Here is a 15820-nt window from a genome sequence, read left to right as displayed (position 1 = left end):
TAATACCGAATTTTGCAATGTCAGTTACTATGACATACGTTATTTAGCTTGAGTGTAAATAATCAATTCTGGTTAATATGAAACAGTACTCAAATACCTATTTACATTTTTGAAACATTATCTGTAGACAGTATTATGCTTGTGTGTATTTACCTCAATAAATTTGTGTTGTCCTTTTGCATTTCGTGTTCACTGTTTGATAAATATCAGATACTGGGGAAAAAGACATTTTTTTTAATTGAATTGAACAAAAGTCAGCTGATCAAATAGTTGTGACCTATCTGGAGTTTGGGCCCCTTAGGTGTTAACTTCTACAATAGGTTTTGGCTTATAAGTGCCTTTGGTCACTGAGTACATTCATACTTCATGAATAATAGACAAATGATATAAATATCCAGACCGAATAGCAATAAGTAATGTAATTATTACATGTAAGACGTTTATTTTTATTGATCCATAAAGATAAAACCAGCGTCCATATTTTCTCACAAATACCATTAGTCAATGAATAACTTTACTTCTTAGTTAATCACAATTGAAAGATATAGAGGTTTGAATATAATTGTATTAACTCGGTCAATGGTTACTCTCTCATAAAGTAGCATTAGTGTTAACAGTTTTACGGCAAGGTTAAAACGTTTACATACATTTAAAAATGATTTATTAATTCAACGATTCATATTTAACCAATTGTCCGCAAAGCAATATCATATACTACTATTAATTGTAAAAATGCAACAGTCAAGCAGTGAATGGAAGAATGTAAATGTTTTTTGACCTTTACCTTATTGGTAGCTCATTTTTCAAAAAATACGGCATTTTTAAAATTTCTTAAAAACAGACGTTTTTTCATCATTTTTTTAACGTGAAATATTGTGCTTAAAACATTGTTTAAGCTCTGATATTTAGGAATGTGTATTAAATTTATAGAAAATAAACAAAATGTGTTGTTTTACATTATTTATTTCATTTAAATTCCGAAGTTTTGAATTTGACCTATTTTGGCAGAAAAAATGATAAAAATGTAAAATTAAAAGGGCCATAATTCTGTCAAAACGTGATGGATTTTTAAAATATGTGCATATTTGAGTTTGTAATGACATAACCTTTAAAATGTTTTATCTCTTAACTATACCGCATGAAATAAAAACAAATTACGTTGTTATTGCTACCATATGTTTTGTTCTCGTACATGAATACATACATATTGCTAATATTGACCACTATATCAAAGACATGCACACTAAAAATACTGTGGTGCTTTTATTATTTATTGCTACTGGTGTATGGCGATAATCACTGGAGACATTAATTGTTATCATTGCATTAGCCATGGTTACTTAAACTATAACGTTAATGTATGATTTTTGGTAATCATATGTCAATGTAAACAAAACTGTATATATACATGCAATTTACATAAAAACAATGTCAATAACATGTTCTTGGGTTGTTTGAATATCTTGTGAATATTTATAAGGTATAATCATACTTTTTATAGGTGTTACCGATATACTACGTTATTGAAATAGTTTTTAAACCAGAAAAGCAAGTGGCGCACTAAGACGATAGAAATGTCATTCATTTAACATTACAAAGGGTGTTACTTAGCATTCCTTACCGTAAAAAAAACTGTTTAAACAAGCAATAAAAATGTATTTGTTATAAATCATAGTTAATTTTAACATTTTATTATTTCTGATGAAAGTGTTGGAATTGTTACCTTTAGAGCCGAGTTACAACCTATCCATTTCGTATGTTGGTTACTTACAATATACAGGAATTTTTTATGTTGGTCGGTTGAACTAACTTATTGTATAACTTCTTTAAGATTTCATACAATCCATATCACAAGAGTTCGCATGTTAATATATTAAAAATATAAAAACAGATATTCAGCTTTTTTTTTAGTACAATACTCATTCAAAGCATTTTTACCACAAAGCCATATGTCATTTATAGAAAAAGTCGAAACAAAGCAGCAGTTTGTAGACATTCAGATTTAACATTACGTATTATTATTCCCATGTGCGGAAAGTGTGCACGTCCTGGGTAGTTGTGAACGACGATAGAAAAGTATCACAAATCTTCAATATATACACAGTTTATCATATTCTAATTTACGAATAAACCCATCAACATGTTGCAGAAGTTCTTAGACATTGTATTAAGTAACACATTAAGACTACACGATTAGTTTTATAGAATTAGCATAAGGCTGATGCATGCAGGAGCGTGTTTATGAATATAACTCATTTGTGAACGAAGTAACAGATAAAGCTGTACTGGTAGAAGCATAACTACAGCTAAACAAAATTCAAATACGAAACGTTCATATGTTATACAAACGAAACAATTTGTTTGATTTTACATAAGTTCAACATAGTAGAAGCTTATATACGTGTATATATATAATTAGATATGCAGAAGGTATGTTCACAGAAGTATTGTTTGAGTATAAACCATTTCAGCTGTCCCCATTTGTCCAGGGTTAATAAAAATCATTTAAGTTCAGGTGTAAGTGGGGGCCGAACTTAATGTTGGAATTGTAAATTCTAAGTAAAGCCATAAAGTTATTGTGTTGGCTGTATGAACTTGGTTTAAATTGTTATCGTGGAAACTGCTAAACTTGAACGTTCCCGTACTTTACATAATGGTATGCAATTTATATCAAACAAAAATAAGCATCAAAGTGATGACAGAATAAGCAGTCAAGATAGTTAAGTATTGTTTTCAAAGGCACATTTTACAGCTCCGCCTAATTGGAGTATGTTTTAAACAAACGGATGAACTCCAGAAGACCATCATGGCAGAAGTCGAACTGTGCCTACAAATAAAAAACATCAAAACACTTATTTTACACGCGATACACTGTTACGAGTCACCGTTCTCTGCATTTTATCTAATAAATATTAGGTTGAATATGTTATGTCGTACATGACTTGAAGGTATGAGGTTATCATCGTTACTCTCTGTAAGAGTAAACACTATTTTATCCTGTTTAACACATACAAATTTTGCGTGTATGCCAAAGAAATGTACATATACTGGATTTATTTATTTGGAATACTGGTATAATGTGCAATTGTATTAAGCACATATACATGTATATGCGATTTTAAAATCTAATCCTATTAAAATGCCAAGCGGACCTGAGTGGGTACGGCGTTGGGTCTCCTGGCCTTGACCTTCCTTACGGCGTTAACCACATTGACCTCGTGCTCTACTTCCATCTTCTCAAAGAGAAATGCCATTACACAGAACAGCCCGCTCCTACTACCCCCATCCCTGAAAAATATAGCATATTAGATTGATTAAAGTGAATATAAGTTCCAATGAAACCATATGTTGTCCCAATGAAACCATATTTGGTCCAAAGACCCGCAATCGAGATATGTAAAAATAAGCTTGGGAATAAATTCCAACGACAATGCATGGGTTACAAAGCTTGAATTTGTACTACCTGCAGTGGACAAGCACAGGCCCATTGGACGATGCCATTTTGACATCTCTCAGAAATGCAACATAGTAAGCAGGGCTGCGTGGAACATTTCCAGTCTGGTTCCAGTCTGTAAACTCAAAGTGTCGCAATGTGCTTTTGCCACCTTTACTCTGTAACAAATTTTTAAGCTACACTCATATAAAAGTATATTTCCATTAATGTCATAGAAATCCCCTGGTTTAAAACTTAAACGAAATCAATAAAAGAAATTAAACTGTTCAATGAAAGCAATGCAAGTTTCAAAATTAAGCTTTGTTCTTGATGTCATCCCTATACATTTTTACGTCGAATATACCTTCTTGTTTTAAAAAAAAATCATCTTCTTTCAAATGATGTAAATTCAGTTACATGTATAAGATTGATATTAAACTAACCTGTGTGCTTCCCTTGAACTCAATAGTCAGCCATTTCTGGATACTGTACTCGTTCTTGACTTTATCCCTCCCACATGAAATAGACAGTTGACCTTTCTTGAGTTCTTGATTGTCCGCTGGATAATATTCACCTATATCCTTGTGGAAATAATGTTAAGTTCGTTTTTAATAAAATTCCATTAATATGGATTTGATTAAGACTTATATATCTTCTACAATAAGAGATAACTGAAATTTATCATGTTTTTCCGTCTTGGAATAAAAGAGCAGTAAAAGAAAACTGTGCATATCATGTTATTTCGTCGTGTCGACTCATTACAGACTTTTGACAAAATGACACGAATTTATTGATCATCTTAATCGTACTTTTTTTCCGTCGCTTTGCTCAAAGCTGACAATGCAGGAGCAATGTTCTTGGTATGCCAAGGTCAGGAAGTCCTGTACAGTATTTGACATCGGAGACTGGGCGATGATGTATTTCCGTTTCGCCTGAAACGCCTGCAAAACAAATTAAATGTACGACGATGGACGAACACGATATACAAACATATTACTGCAGTTAAAGGTAACGGTATGAATGTACGACGAGGGCGAACACGATATAGGAACATATTACTGCAATTTAAGGTAACGGTATGAATGCACTGATCTAAGCAATCAGAATAGGATTTTCAATCGAAGGTTCTCATAACGTAAATATTTAGCAGATTAAACTGGCAGTATATGTTGAGATATATATATGAGATATATGAGAAACTACCGTTAAGAGAGAAAATGTTAAATAAAAGCCTTTTTAAACTTGATTAAGTTCTTTGAAAATGTTACATAGTAATTTCACAGTATACCCTTACATGAACAAAGACAGCGTTGACATAGTCTGAATCTCCATGTCTTATTCCCAGATAAAGTCGAGGGCGGTATTCATCGCCTGAAGAACCATTTTATTATATACCTTTTTGGTTACCATAATTTTACATTTTGATAGCGCAGTATTTCATTACCGAATGTCATTTCAACATCGCGCAGTTATACTGGTCATGATATATGGTCAGCAGAGCTGAAGCGTTACGTATGGCTTGTTGATATATGTTGGGTGTTTCGTAAATTGGGAAATGGGTACGCGATATTCTTTACAAACTTGTACCTGGAATATCTGCTCCACTTCTATTCTTTCCTTTCTCAGACTTGTTTCGTTCTATAGCAAGGATTTCGTCGTCAGTGTGAACATGGGGAGAGTCTGTAATTTTCTACAAAGGAGAAATACTTTACATTGCCTTTTCGTTTGCGTTCTGAGCATATATGCATTTACATATGTTTCAAAGAAACATACTACTAATACATTTTGAAAATAATTATTAATTTGAGCCTAATCGGTTGGAAAATTACTTTCTTTTGACTGTTTTTATCTGGATAAAACACTTTATATACCAAGTAAACATCGCTGTGTAATTTTCGGTATAACACTACTTATTGAGAGAACTGAAGATTGATAAGCATACACACTTTGAGCAAATATCACATTGCGTTACCTTAAACTGCCTGATAAGATCGCCATTGCTTGTCTCGATCATGTAGTCCTGAAACTGTTTTCCTGGTATCTGCTCACAGTTAAATGTCAGGGTGTGAACCAGGGCAAGGTGTAGAAACTCGTACTGTTCCTGAAATAAGGAAAAAAACACTGATAAACTCATGATTCATTTCCTTGTTTATTGGGTCTATGGAATGGCCTATCATAAATCAAGCATAAACAGTGCATAGTTCAAATATAACATGCAAACGTAGACAAACAAACTTGCAAGAGAAATTATAAAACTGATAAGCAATTGAGGCTGCAAAGGGAGACAGTATATTTTTATCTGAGACAGTATATGTCCAGCTATTGTATAAGAAGCATATCTTAAAGACGTGCATAACTGAGTAACAAAAAAAAAGAACACACTTTCTAAGGCAAGATATAAAGTAAAACAAAATACAGTTTTATCGATATTGCCTGTTCTGTACTTCTCTATTACTTCGTCACTCACGGTACGTTATTTGTGGTTCAAGGATTTAAATATCAACCTACCGCTGTCTGGACCATGTTTGGTCTGTTCTGTCTCATATTGATGATGCATCCTGGAATCTCAACGGCCTTGTTCGAATTTCCTTCCTTTGTTAGAATATCTAACGCAATATAGGTCCCTGTTCGACCGATTCCCGCACTAAAAGTAACACCCATATATGACATATATCGATCGCAACAAATGGTTTAAGGCTTTGCGCTATTAATTAATTTATAGAAATGTATTATCAACTCCATTATACTATATTATATAAAGCCTTACCAGGGTTGTAAAACATTTCTTGAAGGACATATTAATTAAAATAATGGTCTTATTTGCTTATATGCAGCGTTCGGACATAAACAAGTACAGGGGCAATCAGTAATGAGAACCATCTTTCTAAACTTAATCAGCACCGTGACACTCTGATCTTTGACGTTCATAACATGGCAAGGGCTCTGAAATATGCAATAAAAACATCTCGCACTTGCAATACCATTCGAACCCCGTTAGTTCAAACAAGCTTGGCTCGAATTCCTCGTTGGCACGAACTGGTACAAAATAAGAACAATTCCATGTTCAATTGTTTGGAATTCTCTATATTGCTCTCAAATATTACTTTTATAACAGGTGCAAACGTTCAAAAAATGACGATAAATTCATACCTGCAATGAACCAGCGTTGGACCGTCGAGATGAGCAGTAGAATTGAGCACTCTATGTCGGAACTCAATCAGCGCTGTGACGTCCTCTGGGATTCCCCTATCAGGCCAGGCCGTGAAGTGGAGGTGGTGCAGCTGCCTCTCAGATTCGCCCTGAAATAGTTATTGTTATGTATTCCAGCTGATGGTATTTGTCCCTATTATTAATTAAACATACTAGCGTGTTGTACGTTGAATCAGGTCATATATTCCTGTTTGTGAAATAACCTGCTTTTTATGGACTCCATGATAATATAATATAATATTTTACGGACACCTGTCCCTCTCCTCCCTTGCGCCCTCTCTCCCTTGCGCTTAATCTCTGTCTGTCTCTCTCTCTCTCTCTCTCTCTCTCTCTCTCTCTCTCTCTCTCTCTCTCTCTCTCTCTCTCTCTCTCTCTATTTCCCTCTCATATATATATTGCCTATATTTTTGAAATGGCTCAAAGGCGGTGTCATTAAAATTTAAAGTAGTTTAATTGTTGCTTGCGTCTGAAACAATCAAATGTTTTCCGGTTAATAATCTCGTCGCGTTCGCTTTACGCTGAGATCCATTGCATTACATTGTGAAACTATAGCGTAACACCATGAATCTGTTTTAAATGAGATTGTCAAGATTGGTGCATAGTTGTAATTTGTATATACCTCAAACAATGCATCATTGTTAATGTTGTTCTTTTGTTGATGCCATACAGCCATGATGCTGTAATCAAGGGGATGGCATATTGCTACCAAGTTTCAATTGATACAGTTCTTTACAATCTTAAACATCACATACACTCTGATCCTGACACCAAATTACCTGACTCTTTTTTCATAAGAACTCCATTACGTAAGTGGATTTTAACAATCTTTACATTTAAGTGTACTCCAGGTAGAAACATATACTTCAACTCCGTTCTTAAGAGCATTGATCCTTCTACATCGTAAGCGTTTATGTCGGATAGTGTTTTGTAATGTATTATTTATTTAATACTTTGACTAGTTCACTTTTTTCTACCTTTCAACATCATTATTACTATTGAATAAGATTGTATTATTTGTGTAATATTTCAAACAGCAACTCATAAGGAAGCATATAACGAGCAAAAGCTGGTTATCTTTCTTTGCAATGTTTATATTGATATTGATATCAATAAGCAGAATAATTGGATACATCGCTTTAAAAATGTAATATAATACGTAAATAGAAAGTAAATACACATTTTATCGCTTCACTCTCAGCTGAACGCAGGAGGTTAAAAGCTTCAATACAGTGTCTATCGCTCCGTAAATATTTTGTGCTTATTTCGGTAGCGTGAAGTCGAAATAATCATTAGAATTTACGGGTGCTTTAAGTTTAGGTTTGCTTACTATTTAAACTTCCGTGTATTTTGCCTATATTTTCTTTAAGCTTTGTCAAACTAAATAATGAATGGTTGAGACGTTCAAGGGTTTAAACTAGTAGACATATCCGAATCATTGATTGATTTGATGACTACGATTATAAATGTTAAGATTTAAATTGCTCGTCTAAGCACACTGATTAATATAGATAAGACATAAGGTACACAATGGCTGAAATATTTCATGCGCTAAAGAAAGTGTGTGGCCACAGCCCGAAAGTACCTTTTTTATTGGTCAACAAATAATTGCTTACACTAAATTAATATTATAATTCGAGTACTGCATTTTGATTCAGTCGCGTCAACGGAACTTTTAAGTCATAATTCCTCGCTCTGACAGGTGCCCTTGACCGCGCTGTAGCTGACCGTAATGTTTCAATTATTGTTAAGGTGTGTTTTGTTTCATTAATTACCGATGTATTTAAGAAACTTTCATAAGATACTGAAGTCATTGCTTTTAAACATTGTCCTTTAAGAGATGGGCGGTACTGAAGTGTGGTTTTATAGACAGGCACTAACATTTAGGGTTGTTGGCGAAAAAATACCACCCTCTAATAAGATCGAGTACATATGTCAGTTTCCACTATATGTTATTATTTGGTCAACTACCAAACTAAAGAGAAAGCTTGATACAAATTAAAGTTTGTTACCTTCGCTTGCAATGTGTATATTGAAAACGGTATAAAGAGTTTCATGTAATTGAGCAAAGGACTTTAAACGAACACATTTAAAGCTATAGTAAAGCTTCCACAGAGAAGGTATTGAATATTCTTCCATACAATGGCAATATTTTTGTCTTCTTTTCTACTTATGCACGAAGCGTGCAGTGAGAATAATCATCAGCATTTACGGACGCTTTACATTTAGTTTAGAGTACAATTTAATCTTCCGGGTATTTTGCCTAATTTTCACAAATTATTGTGAATGCTTGTAACTTGTTTGAATTGGAAAGTACATATACCCAACTAACTGATTTATGTTAATGCATATGCTGTTAAAATTCAAGTTCGTTCATAAGGATTAATATTTTATTTAGAAGATTGTGTATGTCATAGTTCTGTTATGTTACAATAGCATAGAAATACGCTTACATCATTTAGGAGCAGCAACCTTCTCGTAAACTCTGCATACGCATCCTCGCTCTGACAGGTCACCTTCACCCGGCTGTAGGTCAAAGTGGTCCCGACATTGGGCCAGTACTGCTCGCATTTTTCCTTCTGAATAGTACATAAAGGGATTTAGATATCAATGATAAAATCCCATTTAAATTTTGTTGTTTTGCCGTTTGCAATTGTTTGATAATTTCAAAATACAAACGCCTGAGCGATTGCACTAATTGAACTCATACTTGTACGTCGATTTCTGGTAATTTCAACGGTAATATTTCAACTATATCATACATTAAAATGGCATTAAAGAAATCGAATAAACATCAGTAAATGAAACCTTTTTTAATTCTTTCAAACTTTTCACGTTATTGGTGTATTTGAATGTTTTAATGAAGGTTTTCCGATTTTTATACGTGTTCATATATCCGCGGGGTTATTTTTGACAATCATTGTTATTATACCCCTTCCTCCATCAGGTTGGTAACCATGACAATCTTTTCCACTTTTTGTTGCCAAATCATGTTCCAAAACATGCCAAAGTCTCCCATCTGTTTCGACATTGGACCTGGGGATATAAAATCACCATAGAAACCGTACGACTTGTGTTCAGTATGTTGTATCTTGAATTCATGCATGTATATAATTGGTGTATTTCGTATTTTTATCTTTTTAAAGAAAAGTGCAATAAAGTAGTCATTCTTAGAAATAGTACAAATGTTACTGATTGGCAATGATTAAGTAAATTTAATTACTGGACGATCAAAGCTAAAAATGAAGGTTTCATTGACATGAAAATATATAAACCGTATAAATGCAATGTTTTTTCTTACCAAGCGAAGCAATGTACGCATTTCTCTCATTGAAACCCTGCAAATAGATTATCACAGTAAATGTCAAAAAAGGTAATAACTGTACTTAATATGTTTGTGATTTATTTAAATTTAAGCTCACCACTACTTCAAAATACAAATGTTATAGTAAACAAGCATTTGATCTTTATTCATATTATAGAGTACATACATCGATGTAGTTAGCATTGATGTAATCAGTATCAAAACCAGTCACTTTCACCCTTGTAGCATCATCTAAAAACACAATTTGCATCCTATTAATATATACAGACAAACCTCAAATAGCAACTATTTTGATATTAACTAAAAAATATCTTCAAAATGCATGTTTAAATGAACAAATATATAATTAATGTTTATTAGTGATTACTGCCCATTGATCGGTGTACTTCTATACTTTAACTTAATTGACTTCAATGGAATTGTTACATGCATATAATCCCTTGTATCTGTTCTTCGCCCTGTTATGAGGTAATTTGGCAGCGTCACAGCTCCTTGTGAGGCCGTCAGAGAATTTCTTCAGGAGATAAAGGGCAAATATAACCTAACGAAATTCGTATCATAGTGAAAATGATTTAAATTGATTTTACAACATTTGTAGTCATTTAATTTGTTTCACTTACGTTACTAAAACGAGGTAATAAACAAACAAAAATAAAATACACTTTTATTGTTTTATAATAAGTTATATAAGATGTAATATACTGATAAGTACATCAAATTCCTCCTCATAGTAATCCAGAGTCTTTCCAGCCACAAAAGCCGCCAATTCCTCCACTTTCACTTTCCGCTTCTCTATGTCCTGTATACCGATGTAGTAAACGTTCTCCTCAACCTCCTTGACCAGTTTCCTTTTCTGGGACCTTATCTTTTCGTCAAAATCTGATATGCATAGATATGGGATCATATTACAATACGGTATTCTCCGGTTCATTTAAACTGTCAACGGTGAAAGCAAAAATTGGCAATTAATATGTCCTAGGTGCATAACTTATCGGACATTAAAACTGTCACATGTGCATAGCTGCACGGGCAAACGAACTGTCACATGTGCATAAATACACGGGTAATGAGACAGTCACATGTGTATAATTACACAGGCAATGGGACTGTCACATATGAATAATTACACGGGCAATACAACTGTCATATGTAAATAATTACACGGGCAATAAAACTGTCACAGGTACATAATTACACGGTCAATAACACTGTAACATGAAAATAATTATACGGACAATGAAACTGTCACATGTGAATAATCACACGGGCAATCAAATGTATCATATGCATTATTACACGGGCAATAGAACTGTCACATGTGCATAATTATACGGGCAATAAAACTGTCATATGTGAATAATTACACGGGCAATGAAACTGTCACAGGTGCATAATTACACGGGCAAAGGGACTGTCACATGTGCATAATTACACGGGCAATGGGACTGTTACATGGGCATAATTACACGGGCAAAGGGACTGTCACATGTGCATAATTACACGGGCAATGGGACTGTTACATGGGCATAATTACACGGGCAATGGGACTGTCACATGTGAATAATTACACGGGCAATGGGACTGTTACATGGACATAATTACACGGGCAATGGGACTGTCACATGTGCATAATTACACGGGCAATGGGACTGTTACATGGGCATAATTACACGGGCAATGGGACTGTCACATGTGAATAATTACACGGGCAATGGGACGGTTACATGTGCTTAATTACACGGGCAATGGGACTGTCACATGTGAATAATTACACGGGCAATGGCACTGTCATAGGTGCATATTTACACGGGCAATAAAAATGTCACAGGTGGATTATTACACGGGCTATGAAACTGTCACATGTGAATAATTACACGGGTAATGAAACTGTCACAGGTGCAAAAACTACAAGGGCAATGAAACTGTCAAAGGTACATAACTTATCTGGTTAGGCATTAGCAATATTTATCGTCGATTCATCCACGATACCTCTCGTATGTTTACCGAATATTTTTAAAGAACATCGATTCGAAAACCAAATATTGCAATACGAACATTCTTCGATTGATCAGTGGTTAAATCAGTGAGCTTACTGTTTGGAACCTCAAAATATGGTTTGTTATTTGTATAAATTGTTCCTCTACTCGATTTTTTTCTTCGCGCATCATGTCAATGTTTTATTAAATTAAAATTACGTTAAACGGCTGAAAGAGATACTTAAAATCCTTCGCTCAGAAATTGAGTTGTTGCGCCTGTTTGAAGTTTCAACTATCAATCAAAACTAGTAATGGGGATAATAAGCAATTTGATGGAAAGCGTTTGAAATAAAAAAAATAAATAAGAAAAGGTAAAACGCATGATTCGAACTTGAATCTTTTAAGTTAGTAATTATATCACGGAATTATACGAAAGTGTTAGACAATTATTGTAGTTGTATAGTGTACATAAACATCCACTACTCCATCAACTCAAAATGGAAAGGCATCGATAGTTACCCGAATATAAATATAACCAGTACATTGACCGTGTTAATATACACCATCGGACAGGTCTTCGTATTTTAGGTAGTTTACATTAAACTGAACTGAACTGAAATGACGACATCGCTTAATCCAATGACATAGAAACTGTGGAAGGCGTCGATCATATTAAAATTGGAAAACTTGTTTACATTTTATTATTAAGAATTATCAGCCTTATACATACATACCTTATTATAACGCTTATTATCATTATTATATGTTTAAAACTTACCAATTTCAAGATCATCATCGTCCGCTGCTGTTTCTAAGCCACCACCGAGCATTAGTGTGTCCGCAACATGGTTGTAACTAGGGTTTATTGTTGCTAACGAGCGTGCGGCTGTTGCTTTCATAGAAACTTGCTTCACTATAAAATCGGTATCACAAAACATACAAATAGGGTCATATGAAATACTTGTATGTTTTACAATTCATATTATGTTTTCCTATTAGTAATTGAGGCATCCGATGTACACAATATTGTGTCAGTTTGTCGAGACATTGGTAAAAATGTTCAATTGTGTTGAATGGTTAGCCGCAATATTTTGGTATCATTAAAATGTTTGTTTGCTTGTTACTTTTATGCAAATTAAATACGCTATTGACAATACGACTTATATTGGTAAAGAAAATATGTTTTACCTCCATGCAATGGATTTATTGTGTGATACTCATGATCAGTTCCGTCAATTCGATCTTCATACGGCTTAGTGTTTCTTCTAAAAACAAATGTAGTTCAACTAGTTAACGCACAGTCAATACAAATACGATATAATCTAAACTATTTGGATGAAGGAAAGCAGCAACTTGTTTCTGGTTTATAATCAATTGAAATTATCTTATCAGTCTGCTATCCTTCAATTACTTCATAAAACAATTGTGATCAGTTCGAAAAGTAGTATTACAAAAGTAAAATATGCAATATATTTCCATAAACAAGAAAATAACTTGTTTTAAAACATTAACATGACATTTCGCTTAATAAAGTACCTTCTTTTCAGGAAGACAACAATCAGAACGATGATCACAACAAACACCAACACACCGGCAACTGCTCCTCCAATAGCAGCTGCCGACACCTTTGAATCGCTTTTCCCGTTCTCGGCAGTTGTCCCTTTCACTGAAATATATTCAACTTAACTCTCATTGCGCATCTCGATAAGATTGTAAATGGTACAAAATAGTGTGTGATGTTTCCGAAGTCTAAAAAAAGATCCTAAAGGATACATATTTTTGTTATTTCATTATTATTTCCTGATATTTAAAATGCGGTATGCAACGTACCTTTCGTACAAATATCGCTTATGTAACCGTCAAGACATCCACTGATACACTTTCCAGAAGAGTCGCAGTTTGATCCTGTTGTCGTATATACACAGTTCTCGGAGCAGATGCTGTCACACATTAAACCATAATGATTAGGGATACAACCCTTTGAACAATAACCCTCTTCTTGTGAACATTGCATTTCTGTACAGTTATTACTGCAAGTTAAATTACAAAACGGGCCATGAACTGATAGTTCTTTACAACCAAAACAAGCACCAGTTTGCCTTTCACAATCAGCAGAGGCACACGTAATGTTACAGGGGTTTTCGCAAAATTCCCCATAATATGTTGACTCGCAAATCTCACAACGACCAGATTTTATATCACAACGACCACCTTTGCACGTACTGTTACATCTTGACCCACACAGATAACCGTAATTATAAACATCGCATTCAGTGCAAGTAACGTTGTCCGTACAACTTACACAATTCACAGGACACTTAACCTGTTGTTGACACGATCCATCTATTTGGTTGCAAATATTGCCATCACAATCCAAAGAACATTTATTATTACACATTGGTCCATATTTGCCATTATAACACGAAGTACACTTCCCCTCTTGAGTGCAGTTACCACCACGACATTGATTGCATAGCCTATCACATGTTGTTCCAAAATAGCCAGCATAGCATGCATTGCAATTTCCGGAATATTGCTCACAACCCCCATTACACTTTTCTGAACAAGTGTTGTTACATCGTGCACCATACCAACCTAAAGTGCACTCGTTGCAGTGACCACGTTCTCCGCATGAAATACACGTTTCAGGACACGTCACTTGTATACACTCACCAGTGAGTATGTCGCATCTTCCATGGCATTCACACGAAAAACCACAATTTGTTCCGTATTTTCCAGCTGGGCACAGAGAACAAGATGAGCCATTAGAGCATTTCTCACAACCAGAAAAACAGATTCCGTTACACTGAATTAAATGATACCCGTCTTTGCACACACATTCACCGTTGACCCCACATGTGTCTGTTACGCAATTTAACGAGCACTGGTATTGGCATGTAGGTCCATAAAATCCTTGTTTACAAGAACATGTTCCATCAAACGAGTTACACGTTTCTGTGTTACAACCTTTGGAACAAAAAGATCTACAAGTTGTGCCCCAAAACCCTTGCCTACATTCGCTACATTGCATGCCATTACTGCATGTAACACAGTTCGTTCCTACGTACGAGCAAGCTATACATTCGTTATATGACCGTAGGTAGTATCCCGAGTCGCAAGATGCGCATACAGTTGAATTTGAACATGATGCGCAGTTTTCAAGACAACCTAAAGAAAATATTAAAATACATGTAGGTCATAAAGTATACATTTTCTCAGAACAGTACCAAAATTATTTCATTTAAAGATACGACGTGTTAGATTTTATGTAGTCTTGTTGGTTGTAACATAATTCACTGATCCTACACCGTTAGGTAACAGTTATATAGCACTCATCAATACAGTCAATACAGAAAAACGGTTATGGAAATAAAAAGACAAATTTGATGTTGAACACTATTGATTGGTTATATCTATATCACATGAACATTTAATTGAACAAAGGAGGTTGATATTCACAAACGAAAATACATCACAAAATAATGCTTTGATGATATATGAACAACGAATAGTAATTGTATTTGTGGTACTCATGAGCATATTTCATGAAATAATATTATAAATATATGTAGCGACTAAATCACAACATACAAAACCCAAAACATATCTTATAAAAGAACCAATCTATACAGTTTACAATACATGCAATCGAAAACTAAAAGACGAAGACACTTAAGGAAATGATGGAAAATAAAATAAAAAGCAAAATACAGCAATTTACTCACTCGGCGTAGAGACGCAGGAATTGACTTTAATCAGGATAATAAATATACATAAAAGTGCTTTAATTAAACTGTTCATCTTTATATCCGAATCAGCTGAACAATCTATCTGAATATATATCATTCAAGAAATAAGTCGTAGTCTTAGCTAGCGTGT

The 15820-nt window shown here is 34.3% G+C and overlaps 1 protein-coding gene across 1 annotated transcript; it reads right to left on the bottom strand.

Annotated features, from left to right (window-relative positions):
• Positions 1-432: 432 nt before the first annotated feature.
• LOC128206145 (receptor-type tyrosine-protein phosphatase kappa-like) lies at positions 433-15820 on the bottom strand. Its single transcript, XM_052908423.1, has 21 exons — positions 15667-15820; positions 13772-15109; positions 13478-13607; positions 13130-13206; positions 12720-12854; positions 10678-10844; positions 10392-10479; positions 10132-10196; positions 9942-9978; positions 9573-9676; positions 9094-9219; positions 6584-6732; positions 5942-6077; positions 5406-5534; positions 5021-5123; positions 4728-4804; positions 4243-4374; positions 3877-4014; positions 3464-3612; positions 3153-3288; positions 433-2827 (listed from the first exon to the last, which is right to left on the bottom strand). The coding sequence occupies exons 1-21, from the start codon at positions 15785-15787 to the stop codon at positions 2759-2761; spliced, it is 3606 nt and encodes a 1201-aa protein (XP_052764383.1). The 5' UTR covers positions 15788-15820; the 3' UTR covers positions 433-2758.

The sequence above is a fragment of the Mya arenaria genome, chromosome 10 (assembly GCF_026914265.1).
Source record: "Mya arenaria isolate MELC-2E11 chromosome 10, ASM2691426v1".
NCBI lineage: Eukaryota > Metazoa > Mollusca > Bivalvia > Myida > Myidae > Mya > Mya arenaria.
Note: the sequence above shows the minus strand (reverse complement) of the source record. Positions and strands in the feature narration are given on the sequence as shown.

What these genes read in the sequence shown, in the direction of transcription:
- LOC128206145 (XM_052908423.1), bottom strand. Translation starts at nt 15,787, where the DNA reads ATGATATATATTCAGATAGATTGTTCAGCTGATTCGGATATAAAGATG. An exon ending in TCAACGCTGTCTTTGTTCAT is followed by an intron (nt 4,375 to 4,727) that starts GTAAGGGTATAC and finishes TTTGTTTTGCAG; the next exon opens with GCGTTTCAGGCGAAACGGAA. An exon ending in AGCAAAGCGACGGAAAAAAA is followed by an intron (nt 4,015 to 4,242) that starts GTACGATTAAGA and finishes TATTTCCACAAG; the next exon opens with GATATAGGTGAATATTATCC.